The sequence below is a fragment of the Heptranchias perlo genome, chromosome 12, assembly GCF_035084215.1.
Source record: "Heptranchias perlo isolate sHepPer1 chromosome 12, sHepPer1.hap1, whole genome shotgun sequence".
NCBI lineage: Eukaryota > Metazoa > Chordata > Chondrichthyes > Hexanchiformes > Hexanchidae > Heptranchias > Heptranchias perlo.
Genome location: NC_090336.1, coordinates 23566769 through 23588618, shown reverse-complemented (window position 1 = coordinate 23588618; position 21850 = coordinate 23566769). Strand labels below are relative to the sequence as shown.

At 44.2% G+C, this 21850-nt stretch overlaps 1 protein-coding gene across 3 annotated transcripts in view; it reads left to right on the top strand.

Moving 5' to 3' along the window:
• Positions 1–4186, top strand: part of tmem258 (transmembrane protein 258) — a 93829-nt gene extending 89643 nt beyond the window's left edge. For all 3 annotated transcript variants that reach the window (XM_067993802.1, XM_067993801.1, XM_067993800.1), the window contains exons 3-4: positions 145–293; positions 4009–4186. In XM_067993802.1, the coding sequence (XP_067849903.1) occupies positions 145–271 (127 nt within the window). In that variant the 3' untranslated portion in view covers positions 272–293; positions 4009–4186. The remainder of the gene's footprint in view (positions 1–144; positions 294–4008) is intronic.
• The last annotated feature ends 17664 nt before the right edge of the window (positions 4187–21850 follow it).

Sequence of the window (21850 nt, the reverse complement as noted above, 5' to 3'; positions counted from 1 at the left end):
CTTGTCCATACAAAGCACCATATCTTAGATACCACGAGCAGCACCAGGGAGATTTTACATTGTGTACAGTGATAACTCATAGTTTACGGTGCTGAAGAAGCTGAATCCAACTTCCAGCCAGTTTTCCTGAATTGTTTTATTAAGATATGAGGTAACATCTACCAAGTACACACGAGACATCTACAAAGAGCTACTGATTTCCTTAGTGGCCTCTCTTTTTATGGGATTTGGAGTACTATTCCTCCTCCTATGGGTCGGGATCTACGTATGAGGAGCTGGGGGTGTGTGGGGAGGTAAGGAGCAGCTTCTGTTTTTTTAAAAGAACACTCAACCCTCAACTGAGTTATTTCCAGGATAGTGTAGTAATGCACTATGGGAGAAATTATGCTTAAACCAAGACACTTCAATATTGTGTGGTATGCTTCTTGTGTGGTACTTTAAACTGCCCCAATTTTACCCTAGTGCTAAACAGAACAAAATCCAATTGTACTGCTGTGTGTTCTTCACAGTTCAAGTAGACATAGTGCAGAAATTTGACTCACTGCCATTACACTTTACTGAAATCTTTGTGACGGCTCTGCCTCAGGAATTACCAATCTGTATGTGGCAGTGGATTTTATTGTTTTAAAAAAAAAATACTGATTCCCAATGTGACATGAGAAATAAAGTATTAACCAGTATGATAGATCAGCAAGTATAGAATATTCTTTGGTTAAAGAACTTTAAACTTTTTTATTGTAACTTTTGCATTTTTGAAGCTAATTTATTTAAAATCCACAGACAAATTGCTTGGGGAAATTGATCCTTTTAAGAGTTTTTATGCTATCTGCAGGTTAGATGACCTCCCCTTCAGTCTGCTCTCCTGTATATAAGGCCTTGTTCTAGTTTTCTTTTAAATCAACCCCACCCCACAATTTTCTCCCCTTTTCTGAATGTACCAGAGTGTGGTACCTGAGGCGCTGGGGGTGCTATATCGCAGGCCCTGGGTGCCATCCTGTATTTTGCCCACTCTTTGTGTGATCCTAGATTATTTGATGTGGAGGGGCTTCACAGGTGAGCTAAATGCTGTCCTCACCAGATGTCCACACACACACACTTGCCAGTAGAGATCACTGGATAGCGACCAGGAGCGGAAACCTAGAGTGAATGCTCAGGCCAGTTGTATTGCCCTTACTGAGATCAGCCACCTCAGCCCAAACTGGGAATCAAATGGCATTCCCCACTCCCCCACTCCCTGCCCTGTATAAGTAGTAAACCAAGTTGATTTTTGGTGCTTGTTTCACTGAAAAAGAAATAATTAATCTACATATAGACTGGCCAAACCAAATTAACAATAATACTGTGGAGGATGAATTCCTGGAGTGTGTATGAGTTGGTTTTTTAGACCAGTACGCTGAGCCAACCAGGGAACAGGCTATCCTAGATTGGGTATTGTGCAATGAGAAGGGGTTAATTAATAATCTTGTGCGGGGTCCTTTAGGGAAGAGTGACCATAACATGATAGAATTCTTCATTAAGATGGAAAGTGAAGTAGTTCAATCTGAAACTAGGGTCCTAAATCTAAACAAAGGAAACCACGAAGGTATGAGGAGTGAGTTGGCTATGATAAATTGGGAAGCTTCATTAAAAGACATGACGGTGGATAGGCAATGGCTAACATTTAAGGAACGAATGCATGAATTGCAACAATTATACATTCCTTTCTGGCGCAAAAACACAAAAGGAAAAGCGGCCCAACCATGGCTAACAAAAGAAATTAAGGATAGTATTCGATCCAAAGTGGATTCATCTAAAGTTGCCAGAAAAAGTAGCAAGTCTGAGGATTGGGAGCAGTTTAGAATTCAGCAAAAAAGGACCAAGAGATTGATTTAAGAGGGGAAAAAGAGAGTATAAGAGTAAACTTGCAAGAAACATAAAAGTGGACTGTAAAAGCCTCTACAAGAATGTAAAAAGAAAAAGGTTAGTGAAGACAAATGTAGGTCCCTTACAGTTAGAAATGGGAGAATTAATAATGGGGGACAAGGAAATGGCAGAGCAATTAAACAAATACTTTGGTTCTGTCTTCATGGAAGAGGAAACAAATGACTTCCCAGAAATGCTAGGGAACCAAGGGACTAGTGAGAAGGAGGAATTAAAGGAAATTAGTATTAGTAAAAAAAATAGTGCTGGAGAAGTTAATGGGACTGAAAGCTGATAAGTCCCCAGGGCCTGATAATCTGGATCCCAGAATACTAAGAGGTGGCCATGGAAATAGTGGATGCATTATTTGTCATCTTCCAAAATTCTATAAATTATGGAACAGTTCCTGCAGATTGGAGGGTGGCAAATGTAAGCCCACAATTTTTTTTTAAAAAAGGAGGGAGAGGGAGAGAGAAAACAGGGAACTACAGACTGGTTAGCTTAACATCAGTAGTAGGGAAAATGCTAGAGTATTATAAAGGATGTGATAACAAGACACTTAGAAAATATCAATGGGATTAGATAAAGTCAACATGGATTTATGAAAGGGAAATCATGTTTGACAAACCTACTGGAGTTTTGAGGATGTAACTGGTAGGATAGGGGAGAACCAGTGGATGTGATATATTTGGATTTTCAGATGGCCTTTGTTAAAGTCCCACATAAAAGGTTAGTGTGCAAAATTAAAGCACATGGGATTGGGGGTAATATACTGGCATGGATTGAAAATTGGTTAACAGACAGGAAGCAGAATGTAGGAATAAATGGGTCTTTTTCGCGGTGGGAGGCGGTGACTAGTGGGGTACCGCAGGGATCAGTGCTTGGGCCCCAGCTATTCACAATATATATCAATGATTTGGATGAGGGAACTAAATGTAATATTTCCAAGTTTGCTGACGACACAAAACTAGGTGGGGTTGTGAGGAGGATGCAAAGAGGCTTCAAGGCGATCACGACAAGTTGAGTGAGTGGGCAAATACGTGGCAGATGCAGTGTAACTTGGATAAATGTGAAGTTATCCACTTCGGAAGGAAATACAGAAAGGCAGAGTATTATTTAAATGGTGATAAGATTGGGAAATGGTGATGTACAAAGGGACCTGGGTGTCCTTGTACACCAGTCACTGAAAGCAAACATGCAGGTGCCGCAAGCAGTTAGGAAGGCAAATGGTATGTTGGCCTTCATTGCAAGAGGATTTGCGTACAGGGGCAAGGCGGTCTTACTGCAGTTATACAGGGCCTTGGTGAGACCACACCTGGAGTATTGTGTGCAGTTTTGGTCTCCTTACTTAAAGGATATACTTGCCATAGAGGGAGTGCAGCAAAGGTTCACCAGACTGATTCCTGGGATGGCTGGACTGTCGTATGAGGAGAGATTGGGTCAACTCGGCCTGTATTCACTCGAGTTTAGAAGAATGAGGGGCTCTCATTGAAACGTGTAAAATTCTGACAGGGCTAGACAGACTGGATGCAGGGAGGATGTTTCCCGTGGGGGGGGGGGGGGTGTCTAGAACGAGGGGTCACAGTCTCAGGATACGGGGTAGGACATTTAGGACTGAGATGAGGAGAAATTTCTTGACTCAGGGTGGTGAACCTGTGGAATTCTCTACCACAGAAGGCTGTGGAGGCCAAGTCACTGAATATATTTAAGAAGGAGCTAGATAGATTTCTAGACACAAAAGGCATCAAGGGGTATGGGGAGAGAGCGGGAATATGGTATTGAGTTAGAGGATCAACCATGATCATATTGAATGGCGCAGCAGGCTTGAATGGCCTACTCCTGCCCCTATTTTCTGTGTTTCATAATAGGTATGAGGATCATTGAAAGCCATGACTTCAGCTGCCTATGTCTCACCCTGGAATTCCCTCCTAAACCTCCCTTTCCTGCTTAAAACTCACCTCTTTGATCAAGCTTTTGGTCACTTCTCCCCTTCTGGCTTGGTGTTTGTTTTACTGTGTTTCTCTGAAGCATATTCTACATTAAAGGCACAATTTAAATGCAAATAGCAGTTGTACATTTTTTAACTTGTCTATTTTGGATCCTATATAGACACACGAAGGACCATTCCACCAGGAGATGCTGTTTCCACGCTGACTTCACTGTAGACTCAATATCACCAGTTATTACAGTTGCAGCTCCTCTTCTAGAGCCATTGAGTAGCACCTGGACCTTTTTTTTTAAATAAGAATCTATTCTGTACAAACAAAAAATAAAAACTTTGTTCAAATTTTTGTTTGCTGTTTATTTTCCAAGTTAAAAAAAATATATTATTTTGAAATGTTCCACGGTGTGCTAGCTGGCGTGTTGTGTCTTTCAGATGAGACGTTAAACTGAGGCCCTTTCTGCCCGCTCAGGTGGATATAGAAGATCCATGGCACTATTCGAAGAAGAGCAGGAGAGTTCTCCCCGCTATCCTGGCAAATATTTATCCCTCAACCAACATCACTTAAACACTGATCTAATCATTATCACATTGCTGTCTGTGGGACTTGGCTGTCTGCAAATTGGCTGCCACGTTTCCTATATTAAGTACACTTAAAAAGTACTTCAGTGGCTGCAAAGTGCTGTGGGACGTCCTGGTGTTGTGAAAGGCACTACATAAATGCAAGTCATTCTTTTATGTGCTCAGTATTTGTAACTTGCCCATGTACTATACTGATAGGGTCTGGAGTGAGTCTCTTGGGTGGCTATGGATGATGTGTCAGTCTGGCACAGTACTGGGGAAAAGAAGTACATGTTTGCTTTATTTTGAGAAGCCCAATTAAAAGTCTGAGGCCCTTAGAGCAGGGACACATCAAAATCCAAGGTGGGAGAAAAGACCAGATAAGTCCAAAGGAGTGATTAGGTGATGGCAAGCTTGGCTTTTAATCAACAACTTGCATTAATATATAGACTTTAACATACAAAAATGTCCCAAGCAAACTTCACTGACACAGCCAAAGGAGGAGATATTAGGATAGGTGACCAAAAGCTTGGTCAAAGAGGTGGCTTTTAATGAGGATCTGAGGGCAGCTGAGGTTTAGGGAGGGAATTCCAGATCATGGGATGTAGGCAGCTTGGGTGGTGAAAGGTTGGGGGGGGGGAATGCACAAGAGACCAGAGTTGGAGGCACACTGTTCTGGGGTGTTGTAGGGCTGCAGGTGTTCAGAGATAGGGAGGGGTGAGGCCATTTAAGATTTAAACAAGAGAGTGAGAATTCTAAATTTGAGGAATTGGTGGTGGGGGGGTGCAGAAGCTAATGTAGGTCAGCAAGGACAGGTCGCTTGGGTGTGCAGGCAGAGTTTTGGATGAGCTGGAGGATGGGAGGCCAGCTAGGAGAGCACTGGAATAGTTGAGTGGGGAGGTGACAAAGGCATTGCTGAGTGTTGGCACCAGCAAATACGCAGAGGTGTATGATGTTATGGAGGTGGATGTCGGCAATCTTTGATAGAGGGGCACAAGCTCAGCTTGGGGTTGAATAGGATGCTGAGGTCGCAAATAGTTGTTCAACCCGAGTGGGGTGGAGGATGGAATTGGTGGTAAATGTGAGGAGTTCATGGTGGAGGCCAAAGATGATGGTGTTGCTTTTCCCAGTGTTTAACTCCAGAGAAAATGGTGTGGGGAGAGAAGAGAAACCATTGGACAGTCACTATGAAGCGGACTAAAATCCCATCTTTGATTGAAAAACTGATTATAATTTGTAGTGAATATTCATTGGTGTCAGACAGACCCATTTCCCTGTAGTATTTACTGACTTGCTAACTGGAGGAGGTAGCGAGTATTTTTACAGATGCTTTGTTTATAATTGTTTTCATTCTCCCCTGAAGGTGCTGATTCTTGCTGGGGTACAGTTCTGTAGCACTAGTGACCCTCCTAGACAATTTCATGGTGGAGCAGAGGGAGAGAAGCATAATACAGTATGTAATTTTCTTAAGAATTGAAGGAGCAGTGGATCTACGCTGGCATGTAGAACTGAAGAAGATTTCAGAGGTAGGAAGGATTTGAAGAAAAGAACGAAGATTTTGAAATTAACATGGAGGATAGGCAGTCAGTGAGAATGAGAGAAAGGTATGAGTGGTATTTAATGCTGGATAGGATATGAACTGCTGAGTTCTGGGTGAGTTGATGTGTGGTGTGGAGCTGGGGAGGCTACCTTTTCTCCTGTAAAATACAGGAGTCCTGTAGATACGAGTCTGAATGATGCAGTGCCTTGCTAGCAAATTTAAAGGGTCTGGATTCTCAAAGCAAAGCAACAGAAAGAGGTACATAGATAATATGCTTTATTGTTAAATGCCAGGTAAAAAAAATTATACAAATCAATTTCATAATTAACGTTTCAAATTAAAATCTTTCTTCAAGAGGTGTAAAAAAGCTCTTAGTGGTGTGTGTTATCTCAAGCTACAATTGACAGCTGAATGTACCATGAACCACAGGAATGTTTTATTTAAAAATATTTATTGCATATTAACAGCTGCAGTGCTATTTGGTAAGAGATAATGAACATATTCAACGGTCACAATGCGTTTCGTCAAAAGAATGATCCCTAACTGCAACAGAAGGGATGAAACAATTATAGAGTATATAGTACAATGAGGCATATTTTTCAAATAATTAGCCACTTTAGCTGGCATTGTGGTGCATCATCTGCATTAATACTCTGCATTCCCTTAGCAAGAAGCCACAGTCTGATGGGTGGGGAGGTGGAAGTATAAGTTTTTTTTAATGTTCTCCTCTCCTGAAGGTGCTAACTCTTCTTTGGGGTACAGTTCTACAGGTAATGTCTGCCATCAAGTACATTACCCCAGTTTTCAGACTGAATGGCATTGGAATTTGCCACCTTCTATGTGATACAATGCAGGGCGGGTACATTATATTGGCAATAAATCTGTGGGACTGCATACTCATTTTTATAAAAAATCTTTTAAGTGGGGATTTTTTTTGTTATTTTTGGGTTAGGGTATATTAGGGTGTTTTCGCAATGCGACTGACATCAATTGGTGTCTTTTTAAGACGTGAAACCTGACCATCTTTCAGTGGCTCTGAAACAGTCATCAGTCCACTTAAGCCTGTCCCCTGTCCCTAACCCATGTACAACAGATCCATTAGGGCGCTTGGGTATTGGGAGTAGTAAGATATAGCACTGTTGGGTTAAGCGGTATCTTGCAGTCCGAATTGGCCAAGTGCGTTATTTCATCCCTACCGTTGAGAAACACACTTAAAAGAAAGCTTTGCACTACTCCGAGGCACTCAAATCAGACACATAGATAAACAAAAGCAGTCAGCTGTCCAGACATCAGTACAGAACAATAAATATATTTGCAATAATACAAAGAACCTCAAGTACACTGAAGCTTAAAAAAAACTAGCAGAAACGTATCTGTAAGCCTAGCTTACATATAACCCACAGCAAAAAAAAATCACACAGAAAATCCTCTCAACAGGTAAAAAAAAATCTAACGTACGCACAGCGATTAACAAGTGATTGTAAAAATAAAATAAAAAATTAGTGCTTTAAGAAATGATTGCAACAGCAATTAAAATACATAATATTTACAGGGAGCTTTGAGCTTTTTTATTTAGCAATTTATATTTTTTAAAGATACAGTTATTGTGAACTTTAAGCAGTGGGGAGCAGTGACACCTGCCAGCGTTAATCCAGAAGCTGCGTGGCCTGACCTTTTCTCAGCAGTCGATTGACCTCTCGTGGTTGAAACAGTCCAGTTTTTTCGAAAGCCTTCATTTTTTTTTTAAAAAGGCATTTATATATGAACGTGTCTGCAAACGTCACTATCCTTAATGGGAATTTATTTTATCACCGCCCTCCTTCCCCCCACTCCAATTTCTCCCCTCCTGAAGGTATTAACCCTGGGCTGGGGTACAGTTACATGGTGCCAGGTGTCCTTTGGTGCCTCACCCAAGTGGCCCTTCCTTGTGCGCAAGCCCAGACATTATCACTTAAAATCATCCGGGTTATGGGAAAACAAAACTTAATATGACCTGGTGGCAGAGGATATATGGAACATTTTTGGTTCAGTATGGTAGGGGCACAATGTGAAATTCCTACCATGAATAGGATGTGCAGATGTCAGCGAAGCTATCAGACAGTGCGATCCAGTGTAATCTGCTACAGTCTGTGGTTCAGTTACATAGGGCCGTCCATATTAATGAGAAAATACTGCAGAAAGGAATGCCTGTGTAGAAGGAGAATTCTGGATTGTTGAGGAAGAGCAGGTTATTCGACAGCACTGACTTCTCCCTCCTTTTCTCAGTTTCCTCCTCCTCGTTTCCTGAAGGTGCTGCCTCCTTGCTGGGGTCCAGTTCCACAGGCACCAGCTGTCCTCCAGTACCTTGCCCAAGTGGCCAGTGTTCGTGTATGAGGCTAGACAGTGAGTGGCAACCGGTTACATGACCATGGAGGGTATTACAGCTAAGCCTCAGCACAGATGTCTATATACAAGCACTTTCCAGCAAGGATCACTGGATAACGATCAGGATTGGGAACCTTGGCTGTTTATTCCCTTCCCTGAGTCAAATTGTAGCACCCTACTGCTGAGATTAGCGTACTGGGGAATCGAAACCGGGACCTTCTGGTCTGTATGTTCTTACACTCAGCCAGGTCACTAGCTCCCAAGTAAGACTATTTAAGAAAAGGGGGATTAACAAATGCTTCGTTATAACAAAGGAAAGCTAAAGCTAATCCATTCTGATTCAGTAACAGTCACATTATATGCACTGGATACAGTATCACGCGAGCTATTACACTCCTAATAACTGACATGTCCTTTCTTTTTAAAATACCATTTACATTAGAGAATATTTACAACAGACACTCTAGACAGTGGTTAAAATTCAGATATCCCAGATTCTCTGGAAAGGAGGTTAAAATCCATTCGTCCAAATAGGATTTCTGGAATTTATTTTACAGGCACGTTGGGAAACAGAACCTGGGCGTTGCAGGAAGACGCTGTTCTCACAGGTTGGTTTAAGCAGTGAATGTAAATGAGGTGACTGGTCAATTATTTTCTTCTTTTTCCCCCTCAGTATTTTTTAATGACTTTTTTTTGTGCTTATTGTGGTGAGGGAGGTTAGTGCTGGGAAATTGGAACACTTTCTATGTTGGGCACCCAGTATCAGTATCAAGATCTCCGAGCTCAGGTACAGCACAGTTAGATATGGATTGAAGTTCCCTCTAGTCTGCTGCAACAATGTGCCTCAGCCTCAATCTCAGAACAACACCTCCTACAGCAACAGAGTGACATTTCTACATCTCCCACACCAACCATTCCGTGACTTCGATAACTCAGGGTGTTTTGTGTTCTGGGTCTATCTCCTTTAGAAACTGGATTCAGATGCCCTAAACTCACCTCACGCAGAACCTTTAGAGCCCACAGACAGAGCAGACCATCAGCCTAACAGATTCAGCTCAATTTGACTGCAGGTCCCAGAGGTGAAAGGACAGAGTCTAATCCACTACACCACCCAGTCTCTATGCCAGTACATTACAATACAACTATCTTTGTGTGTGTGTGTGTGCATGTAGATTATCAGATACTGCTGTTTAAAGCTCTATTACCCATATTTTAAAAACAGTAACTTGAATGAGATCTTGCCCCAAATCAGCAATATTGAGACATAAAGTTTGCTGACTAATGTTTCACAGTTCTTAATTTGGTCCACTGTTAGGGAGATTTGTGTTGAACACAAGCTGCCATTCACTGTCCCCTTCCCCTTCCTAAATGAAGAATCATTCCATTGTTATTGCATCTTCATGTTTACATCCCTCAACTGATTGACAGATCCAGTAAACACAGTTAAATGGTGATAAAACTCTGTTACTCTTCCTGCCATTTTAAAAATTATTTTTTCTTCCCTCCTGAAGGCGCTAACTCTCTTGGATACATTTCCACTGCTACCTATCTCAATGCCCATTCTTTGTATACAGTCCTAGACAGTGAGTGTTGGCAGGCCATTCAACTGTACTGAGCATAATAGCCAAGCTCAATCCTGCTCTCAACTGACACCTCCAGACATGCGCTTTTCAGCACTTGGCACTAGCTAGCAAGCACAAGGCGGGGCGGGGGTGGGGGGGGGTGCTGATTGTCCCCTTTGTGGTAAGTGAGGAAGTTGTAACCTCTCAGCTGGAGTTAGCTGACACATCACAGACCGGGTGTCAGAACGTATCGTCTTTGGGACATCCCTGGTCTGTGTGGCTCAGTTTCATACTAGGTGGTGTATTTGGCCCGGAACTTCCTCGGAGCTGCCTCCAGCTATAATTTAGCTGGAAGTGTGGTGGAAACCTCGTAAACAGGGTTTTCACCGCACTTCCGGCAAAGTTACGTCGGAGGAGCAGTTCTGAGGCAACTCTGGGCCTTTAAATACCAAATCATCAGAGGAACTAAACTCAGCCAGGACATCTTCACTGAAATAGCAAACATAGTCTGGGTGAATGGCTTATACACCGGTGCAGCTTATATTTTAGATTTTACAGCAATGATCTATTATAAATATGTTAGGTTAAGGATGTCACAATACTGTCAGAAGTAGTACCCCTGATATTTGTACCAGCTGGACATAGTGCTAATATTACTGAAACACTGTGGGGCCTATCACAAGGTATTACAGGGAGGGGTGTGGGGTAGAGGAGACAATGTTACTGCAAGGTCGATCAGATAGTAATACAGTGTAGGAGATATCAGAGTGTTACTGCAAGGGGCATGAGGTATATGGTGAGAAGTATATCAGAGGGGTGTGGGTAATTTCGGAAAGTGTTGTAGCACGGGGTTTATTAGAGAATGTTTATGGCAAGGGCTGTGGCGTATTTCAGAGTGTTTCAGTGAGGGTCGGGATATATCAGAGTGTTTCATTGAGGGTCAGGATATATCAGAGTGTTTCATTGAGGGTCGGGATATATCAGAGTGTTTCATTGAGGGTCGGGATATATCAGAGAATGTTTCAGTGAGGGTCGGGATATATCAGTGTTTCAGTGAGGGTCGCGATATATCAGAGAATGTTTCAGTGAGGGTCGGGATATATCAGTGTTTCAGTGAGGGTCGCGATATATCAGAGAATGTTTCAGTGAGGGTCGGGATATATCAGTGTTTCAGTGAGGGTCGGGATATATCAGAGAATGTTTCAGTGAGGGTCGGGATATATCGGTGTTTCAGTGAGGGTCGCGATATATCAGAGTTTCATTGAGGGTCGGGATATATCAGTGTTTCAGTGAGGGTCGGGATATATCAGTGTTTCAGTGAGGGTCGGGATATATCAGAGAATGTTTCAGTGAGGGTCGGGATATATCAGTGTTTCAGTGAGGGTCGGGATATATCAGAGTGTTTCAGTGAGGGTCGGGATATATCAGTGTTTCAGTGAGGGTCGGGATATATCAGAGTGTTTCAGTGAGGGTCGGGATATATCAGTGTTTCAGTGAGGGTCGGGATATATCAGAGAATGTTTCAGTGAGGGTCGGGATATATCAGTGTTTCAGTGAGGGTCGGGATATATCAGTGTTTCAGTGAGGGTCGGGATATATCAGAGTGTTTCAGTGAGGGTCGGGATATATCAGAGAATGTTTCAGTGAGGGTCGGGATATATCAGAGTTTCAGTGAGGGTCGGGATATATCAGAGAATGTTTCAGTGAGGGTCGGGATATATCAGTGTTTCAGTGAGGGTCGGGATATATCAGTGTTTCAGTGAGGGTCGGGATATATCAGTGTTTCAGTGAGGGTCGGGATATATCAGAGAATGTTTCAGTGAGGGTCGGGATATATCAGTGTTTCAGTGAGGGTCGGGATATATCAGAGAATGTTTCAGTGAGGGTCGGGATATATCGGTGTTTCAGTGAGGGTCGCGATATATCAGAGTTTCATTGAGGGTCGGGATATATCAGTGTTTCAGTGAGGGTCGGGATATATCAGAGTGTTTCAGTGAGGGTCGGGATATATCAGTGTTTCAGTGAGGGTCGGGATATATCAGTGTTTCAGTGAGGGTCGGGATATATCAGTGTTTCAGTGAGGGTCGGGATATATCAGAGTTTCAGTGAGCGTCGGGATATATCAGTGTTTCAGTGAGGGTCGGGATATATCAGTGTTTCAGTGAGGGTCGGGATATATCAGAGTGTTTCAGTGAGGGTCGGGATATATCAGCATTTCAGTGAGGGTCGGGATATATCAGTGTTTCAGTGAGGGTCGGGATATATCAGTGTTTCAGTGAGGGTCGGGATATATCAGAGTGTTTCAGTGAGGGTCGGGATATATCAGTGTTTCAGTGAGGGTCGGGATATATCAGCATTTCAGTGAGGGTCGGGATATATCAGTGTTTCAGTGAGGGTCGGGATATATCGGTGTTTCAGTGAGGGTCGGGATATATCAGTGTTTCAGTGAGGGTCGGGATATATCAGAGTGTTTCAGTGAGGGTCGGGATATATCAGTGTTTCAGTGAGGGTCGGGATATATCAGTGTTTCAGTGAGGGTCGGGATATATCAGTGTTTCAGTGAGGGTCGGGATATATCAGAGTGTTTCAGTGAGGGTCGGGATATATCAGTGTTTCAGTGAGGGTCGGGATATATCAGAGTTTCAGTGAGGGTCGGGATATATCAGTGTTTCAGTGAGGGTCGGGATATATCAGTGTTTCAGTGAGGGTCGGGATATATCAGAGTTTCAGTGAGGGTCGGGATATATCAGTGTTTCAGTGAGGGTCGGGATATATCAGAGTGTTTCAGTGAGGGTCGGGATATATCAGTGTTTCAGTGAGGGTCGGGATATATCAGCATTTCAGTGAGGGTCGGGATATATCAGTGTTTCAGTGAGGGTCGGGATATATCAGTGTTTCAGTGAGGGTCGGGATATATCAGTGTTTCAGTGAGGGTCGGGATATATCAGTGTTTCAGTGAGGGTCGGGATATATCAGAGTGTTTCAGTGAGGGTCGGGATATATCAGTGTTTCAGTGAGGGTCGGGATATATCAGTGTTTCAGTGAGGGTCGGGATATATCAGAGAATGTTTCAGTGAGGGTCGGGATATATCAGAGTGTTTCAGTGAGGGTCGGGATATATCAGAGTGTTTCAGTGAGGGTCGGGATATATCAGAGTGTTTCAGTGAGGGTCGGGATATATCAGTGTTTCAGTGAGGGTCGGGATATATCAGTGTTTCAGTGAGGGTCGGGATATATCAGTGTTTCAGTGAGGGTCGGGATATATCAGTGTTTCAGTGAGGGTCGGGATATATCAGAGTGTTTCAGTGAGGGTCGGGATATATCAGAGTTTCAGTGAGGGTCGGGATATATCAGAGTGTTTCAGTGAGGGTCGGGATATATCAGTGTTTCAGTGAGGGTCGGGATATATCAGTGTTTCAGTGAGGGTCGGGATATATCAGTGTTTCAGTGAGGGTCGGGATATATCAGTGTTTCAGTGAGGGTCGGGATATATCAGTGTTTCAGTGAGGGTCGGGATATATCAGTGTTTCAGTGAGGGTCGGGATATATCAGAGTGTTTCAGTGAGGGTCGGGATGTATCAGTGTTTCAGTGAGGGTCGGGATATATCAGTGTTTCAGTGAGGGTCGGGATATATCAGTGTTTCAGTGTGGGTCGGGATATATCAGTGTTTCAGTGAGGGTCGGGATATATCAGTGTTTCAGTGAGGGTCGGGATATATCAGTGTTTCAGTGAGGGTCGGGATATATCAGTGTTTCAGTGAGGGTCGGGATATATCAGAGTGTTTCAGTGAGGGTCGGGATATATCAGTGTTTCAGTGAGGGTCGGGATATATCAGAGTGTTTCAGTGAGGGTCGGGATATATCAGTGTTTCAGTGAGGGTCGGGATATATCAGTGTTTCAGTGAGGGTCAGGATATATCAGTGTTTCAGTGAGGGTCGGGATATATCAGTGTTTCAGTGAGGGTCGGGATATATCAGAGTGTTTCAGTGAGGGTCGGGATATATCAGTGTTTCAGTGAGGGTCGGGATATATCAGTGTTTCAGTGAGGGTCGGGATATATCAGTGTTTCAGTGAGGGTCGGGATATATCAGTGTTTCAGTGAGGGTCAGGATATATCAGAGTGTTTCAGTGAGGGTCGGGATATATCAGTGTTTCAGTGAGGGTCGGGATATATCAGAGTGTTTCAGTGAGGGTCGGGATATATCAGAGAATGTTTCAGTGAGGGTCGGGATATATCAGAGTGTTTCAGTGAGGGTCGGGATATATCAGAGTGTTTCAGTGAGGGTCGGGATATATCAGTGTTTCAGTGAGGGTCGGGATGTATCAGAGAATGTTTCAGTGAGGGTCAGGATATATCAGTGTTTCAGTGAGGGTCGGGATATATCAGAGTGTTTCAGTGAGGGTCGGGATATATCAGTGTTTCAGTGAGGGTCGGGATGTATCAGAGTGTTTCAGTGAGGGTCGGGATATATCAGTGTTTCAGTGAGGGTCGGGATATATCAGTGTTTCAGTGAGGGTCGGGATATATCAGAGTGTTTCAGTGAGGGTCGGGATATATCAGAGAATGTTTCAGTGAGGGTCGGGATATATCAGAGTGTTTCAGTGAGGGTCGGGATATATCAGTGTTTCAGTGAGGGTCGGGATGTATCAGTGTTTCAGTGAGGGTCGGGATATATCAGTGTTTCAGTGAGGGTCGGGATATATCAGTGTTTCAGTGAGGGTCGGGATATATCAGTGTTTCAGTGAGGGTCGGGATATATCAGTGTTTCAGTGAGGGTCGGGATATATCAGTGTTTCAGTGAGGGTCGGGATATATCAGAGAATGTTTCAGTGAGGGTCGGGATATATCAGTGTTTCAGTGAGGGTCGGGATATATCAGAGAATGTTTCAGTGAGGGTCGGGATATATCAGTGTTTCAGTGAGGGTCGGGATGTATCAGTGTTTCAGTGAGGGTCGGGATATATCAGTGTTTCAGTGAGGGTCGGGATATATCAGAGTGTTTCAGTGTGGGTCGGGATATATCAGTGTTTCAGTGAGGGTCGGGATGTATCAGTGTTTCAGTGAGGGTCGGGATATATCAGTGTTTCAGTGAGGGTCGGGATATATCAGAGTTTCAGTGAGGGTCGGGATATATCAGTGTTTCAGTGAGGGTCGGGATATATCAGAGTTTCAGTGAGGGTCGGGATATATCAGAGTTTCAGTGAGGGTCGGGATATATCAGAGTTTCAGTGAGGGTCGGGATATATCAGAGTTTCAGTGAGGGTCGGGATATATCAGAGTTTCAGTGAGGGTCGGGATATATCAGAGTTTCAGTGAGGGTCGGGATATATCAGTGTTTCAGTGAGGGTCAGGATATATCAGTGTTTCAGTGAGGGTCGGGATATATCAGAGTTTCAGTGAGGGTCGGGATATATCAGAGTTTCAGTGAGGGTCGGGATATATCAGAGTTTCAGTGAGGGTCGGGATATATCAGAGTTTCAGTGAGGGTCGGGATATATCAGAGTTTCAGTGAGGGTCGGGATATATCAGAGTTTCAGTGAGGGTCGGGATATATCAGTGTTTCAGTGAGGGTCAGGATATATCAGAGTTTCAGTGAGGGTCGGGATATATCAGAGTTTCAGTGAGGGTCGGGATATATCAGAGTGTTTCAGTGAGGGTCGGGATATATCAGAGTTTCAGTGAGGGTCGGGATATATCAGAGTTTCAGTGAGGGTCGGGATATATCAGAGTTTCAGTGAGGGTCGGGATATATCAGAGTTTCAGTGAGGGTCGGGATATATCAGAGTTTCAGTGAGGGTCGGGATATATCAGAGTTTCAGTGAGGGTCGGGATATATCAGAGTTTCAGTGAGGGTCGGGATATATCAGTGTTTCAGTGAGGGTCGGGATATATCAGTGTTTCAGTGAGGGTCGGGATATATCAGAGTGTTTCAGTGAGGGTCGGGATATATCAGTGTTTCAGTGAGGGTCGGGATATATCAGTGTTTCAGTGAGGGTCGGGATATATCAGTGTTTCAGTGAGGGTCGGGATATATCAGTGTTTCAGTGAGGGTCGGGATATATCAGAGTTTCAGTGAGGGTCGGGATATATCAGTGTTTCAGTGAGGGTCGGGATATATCAGTGTTTCAGTGAGGGTCGGGATATATCAGTGTTTCAGTGAGGGTCGGGATATATCAGTGTTTCAGTGAGGGTCGGGATATATCAGTGTTTCAGTGAGGGTCGGGATATATCAGAGTTTCAGTGAGGGTCGGGATATATCAGAGAATGTTTCAGTGAGGGTCGCGATATATCAGTGTTTCAGTGAGGGTCGGGATATATCAGTGTTTCAGTGAGCGTCGGGATATATCAGTGTTTCAGTGAGGGTCGGGATATATCAGAGTGTTTCAGTGAGGGTCGGGATATATCAGAGTGTTTCAGTGAGGGTCGGGATATATCAGCATTTCAGTGAGGGTCGGGATATATCAGAGTGTTTCAGTGAGGGTCGGGATATATCAGTGTTTCAGTGAAGGTCGGGATATATCAGAGTGTTTCAGTGAGGGTCGGGATATATCAGAGTTTCAGTGAGGGTCGGGATATATCAGTGTTTCAGTGAGGGTCAGGATATATCAGTGTTTCAGTGAGGGTCGGGATATATCAGTGTTTCAGTGAGGGTCGGGATATATCAGTGTTTCAGTGAGGGTCGGGATATATCAGTGTTTCAGTGAGGGTCGGGATATATCAGAGTGTTTCAGTGAGGGTCGGGATATATCAGAGTGTTTCAGTGAGGGTCGGGATATATCAGAGTGTTTCAGTGAGGGTCGGGATATATCAGAGTGTTTCAGTGAGGGTCGGGATATATCAGAGTGTTTCAGTGAGGGTCGGGATATATCAGTGTTTCAGTGAGGGTCGGGATATATCAGTGTTTCAGTGAGGGTCGGGATATATCAGAGTTTCAGTGAGGGTCGGGATATATCAGAGTTTCAGTGAGGGTCGGGATATATCAGAGTGTTTCAGTGAGGGTCGGGATATATCAGAGTGTTTCAGTGAGGGTCGGGATATATCAGTGTTTCAGTGAGGGTCGGGATATATCAGTGTTTCAGTGAGGGTCGGGATATATCAGTGTTTCAGTGAGGGTCGGGATATATCAGTGTTTCAGTGAGGGTCGGGATATATCAGTGTTTCAGTGAGGGTCGGGATATATCAGTGTTTCAGTGAGGGTCGGGATATATCAGTGTTTCAGTGAGGGTCGGGATATATCAGTGTTTCAGTGAGGGTCGGGATATATCAGTGTTTCAGTGAGGGTCGGGATATATCAGTGTTTCAGTGAGGGTCGGGATATATCAGAGTGTTTCAGTGAGGGTCGGGATATATCAGTGTTTCAGTGAGGGTCGGGATATATCAGAGTGTTTCAGTGAGGGTCGGGATATATCAGTGTTTCAGTGAGGGTCGGGATATATCAGTGTTTCAGTGAGGGTCGGGATATATCAGTGTTTCAGTGAGGGTCGGGATATATCAGAGTGTTTCAGTGAGGGTCGGGATATATCAGTGTTTCAGTGAGGGTCGGGATATATCAGTGTTTCAGTGAGGGTCGGGATATATCAGAGTGTTTCAGTGAGGGTCGGGATATATCAGAGAATGTTTCAGTGAGGGTCGGGATATATCAGTGTTTCAGTGAGGGTCGGGATATATCAGTGTTTCAGTGAGGGTCGGGATATATCAGTGTTTCAGTGAGGGTCGGGATATATCAGTGTTTCAGTGAGGGTCGGGATATATCAGTGTTTCAGTGTGGGTCGGGATATATCAGTGTTTCAGTGAGGGTCGGGATATATCAGTGTTTCAGTGAGGGTCGGGATATATCAGAGTGTTTCAGTGAGGGTCGGGATATATCAGTGTTTCAGTGTGGGTCGGGATATATCAGAGAATGTTTCAGTGAGGGTCGGGATATATCAGTGTTTCAGTGTGGGTCGGGATATATCAGTGTTTCAGTGAGGGTCGGGATATATCAGTGTTTCAGTGAGGGTCGGGATATATCAGTGTTTCAGTGAGGGTCGGGATATATCAGTGTTTCAGTGAGGGTCGGGATATATCAGTGTTTCAGTGAGGGTCGGGATATATCAGCATTTCAGTGAGGGTCGGGATATATCAGTGTTTCAGTGAGGGTCGGGATATATCAGTGTTTCAGTGAGGGTCGGGATATATCAGAGTGTTTCAGTGAGGGTCGGGATATATCAGTGTTTCAGTGAGGGTCGGGATATATCAGTGTTTCAGTGAGGGTCGGGATATATCAGTGTTTCAGTGAGGGTCGGGATATATCAGTGTTTCAGTGAGGGTCGGGATATATCAGAGTGTTTCAGTGAGGGTCGGGATATATCAGTGTTTCAGTGAGGGTCGGGATATATCAGTGTTTCAGTGAGGGTCGGGATATATCAGTGTTTCAGTGAGGGTCGGGATATATCAGAGTGTTTCAGTGAGGGTCGGGATATATCAGAGTTTCAGTGAGGGTCGGGATATATCAGAGTGTTTCAGTGAGGGTCGGGATATATCAGTGTTTCAGTGAGGGTCGGGATATATCAGTGTTTCAGTGAGGGTCGGGATATATCAGTGTTTCAGTGAGGGTCGGGATATATCAGTGTTTCAGTGAGGGTCGGGATATATCAGTGTTTCAGTGAGGGTCGGGATATATCAGTGTTTCAGTGAGGGTCGGGATATATCAGTGTTTCAGTGAGGGTCGGGATATATCAGAGAATGTTTCAGTGAGGGTCGGGATATATCAGAGTGTTTCAGTGAGGGTCGGGATATATCAGTGTTTCAGTGAGGGTCGGGATATATCAGTGTTTCAGTGAGGGTCGGGATATATCAGTGTTTCAGTGTGGGTCGGGATATATCAGTGTTTCAGTGAGGGTCGGGATATATCAGTGTTTCAGTGAGGGTCGGGATATATCAGTGTTTCAGTGAGGGTCGGGATATATCAGTGTTTCAGTGAGGGTCGGGATATATCAGAGTGTTTCAGTGAGGGTCGGGATATATCAGTGTTTCAGTGAGGGTCGGGATATATCAGAGTGTTTCAGTGAGGGTCGGGATATATCAGTGTTTCAGTGAGGGTCGGGATATATCAGTGTTTCAGTGAGGGTCAGGATATATCAGTGTTTCAGTGAGGGTCGGGATATATCAGTGTTTCAGTGAGGGTCGGGATATATCAGAGTGTTTCAGTGAGGGTCGGGATATATCAGTGTTTCAGTGAGGGTCGGGATATATCAGTGTTTCAGTGAGGGTCGGGATATATCAGTGTTTCAGTGAGGGTCGGGATATATCAGTGTTTCAGTGAGGGTCAGGATATATCAGAGTGTTTCAGTGAGGGTCGGGATATATCAGTGTTTCAGTGAGGGTCGGGATATATCAGAGTGTTTCAGTGAGGGTCGGGATATATCAGAGAATGTTTCAGTGAGGGTCGGGATATATCAGTGTTTCAGTGAGGGTCGGGATATATCAGTGTTTCAGTGAGGGTCGGGATATATCAGTGTTTCAGTGAGGGTCGGGATATATCAGAGTGTTTCAGTGAGGGTCGGGATATATCAGAGTGTTTCAGTGAGGGTCGGGATATATCAGTGTTTCAGTGAGGGTCGGGATGTATCAGAGAATGTTTCAGTGAGGGTCAGGATATATCAGTGTTTCAGTGAGGGTCGGGATATATCAGAGTGTTTCAGTGAGGGTCGGGATATATCAGTGTTTCAGTGAGGGTCGGGATGTATCAGAGTGTTTCAGTGAGGGTCGGGATATATCAGTGTTTCAGTGAGGGTCGGGATATATCAGTGTTTCAGTGAGGGTCGGGATATATCAGAGTGTTTCAGTGAGGGTCGGGATATATCAGAGAATGTTTCAGTGAGGGTCGGGATATATCAGAGTGTTTCAGTGAGGGTCGGGATATATCAGTGTTTCAGTGAGGGTCGGGATGTATCAGTGTTTCAGTGAGGGTCGGGATATATCAGTGTTTCAGTGAGGGTCGGGATATATCAGTGTTTCAGTGAGGGTCGGGATATATCAGTGTTTCAGTGAGGGTCGGGATATATCAGTGTTTCAGTGAGGGTCGGGATATATCAGTGTTTCAGTGAGGGTCGGGATATATCAGTGTTTCATTGAGGGTCGGGATATATCAGTGTTTCAGTGAGGGTCAGGATATATCAGTGTTTCAGTGAGGGTCGGGATATATCAGAGAATGTTTCAGTGAGGGTCGGGATATATCAGTGTTTCAGTGAGGGTCGGGATATATCAGAGAATGTTTCAGTGAGGGTCGGGATATATCAGTGTTTCAGTGAGGGTCGGGATATATCAGTGTTTCAGTGAGGGTCGGGATATATCAGTGTTTCAGTGAGGGTCGGGATATATCAGAGAATGTTTCAGTGAGGGTCGGGATATATCAGTGTTTCAGTGAGGGTCGGGATATATCAGAGAATGTTTCAGTGAGGGTCGGGATATATCAGTGTTTCAGTGAGGGTCGGGATGTATCAGTGTTTCAGTGAGGGTCGGGATATATCAGTGTTTCAGTGAGGGTCGGGATATATCAGAGTGTTTCAGTGTGGGTCGGGATATATCAGTGTTTCAGTGAGGGTCGGGATGTATCAGTGTTTCAGTGAGGGTCGGGATATATCAGTGTTTCAGTGAGGGTCGGGATATATCAGTGTTTCAGTGAGGGTCGGGATATATCAGAGTTTCAGTGAGGGTCGGGATATATCAGTGTTTCAGTGAGGGTCGGGATATATCAGAGTTTCAGTGAGGGTCGGGATATATCAGAGTTTCAGTGAGGGTCGGGATATATCAGAGTTTCAGTGAGGGTCGGGATATATCAGAGTTTCAGTGAGGGTCGGGATATATCAGAGTTTCAGTGAGGGTCGGGATATATCAGAGTTTCAGTGAGGGTCGGGATATATCAGTGTTTCAGTGAGGGTCAGGATATATCAGTGTTTCAGTGAGGGTCGGGATATATCAGAGTTTCAGTGAGGGTCGGGATATATCAGAGTTTCAGTGAGGGTCGGGATATATCAGAGTTTCAGTGAGGGTCGGGATATATCAGAGTTTCAGTGAGGGTCGGGATATATCAGAGTTTCAGTGAGGGTCGGGATATATCAGAGTTTCAGTGAGGGTCGGGATATATCAGTGTTTCAGTGAGGGTCAGGATATATCAGAGTTTCAGTGAGGGTCGGGATATATCAGAGTTTCAGTGAGGGTCGGGATATATCAGAGTGTTTCAGTGAGGGTCGGGATATATCAGAGTTTCAGTGAGGGTCGGGATATATCAGAGTTTCAGTGAGGGTCGGGATATATCAGAGTTTCAGTGAGGGTCGGGATATATCAGAGTTTCAGTGAGGGTCGGGATATATCAGAGTTTCAGTGAGGGTCGGGATATATCAGAGTTTCAGTGAGGGTCGGGATATATCAGAGTTTCAGTGAGGGTCGGGATATATCAGTGTTTCAGTGAGGGTCGGGATATATCAGTGTTTCAGTGAGGGTCGGGATATATCAGAGTGTTTCAGTGAGGGTCGGGATATATCAGTGTTTCAGTGAGGGTCGGGATATATCAGTGTTTCAGTGAGGGTCGGGATATATCAGTGTTTCAGTGAGGGTCGGGATATATCAGTGTTTCAGTGAGGGTCGGGATATATCAGAGTTTCAGTGAGGGTCGGGATATATCAGTGTTTCAGTGAGGGTCGGGATATATCAGTGTTTCAGTGAGGGTCGGGATATATCAGTGTTTCAGTGAGGGTCGGGATATATCAGTGTTTCAGTGAGGGTCGGGATATATCAGTGTTTCAGTGAGGGTCGGGATATATCAGAGTTTCAGTGAGGGTCGGGATATATCAGAGAATGTTTCAGTGAGGGTCGCGATATATCAGTGTTTCAGTGAGGGTCGGGATATATCAGTGTTTCAGTGAGCGTCGGGATATATCAGTGTTTCAGTGAGGGTCGGGATATATCAGAGTGTTTCAGTGAGGGTCGGGATATATCAG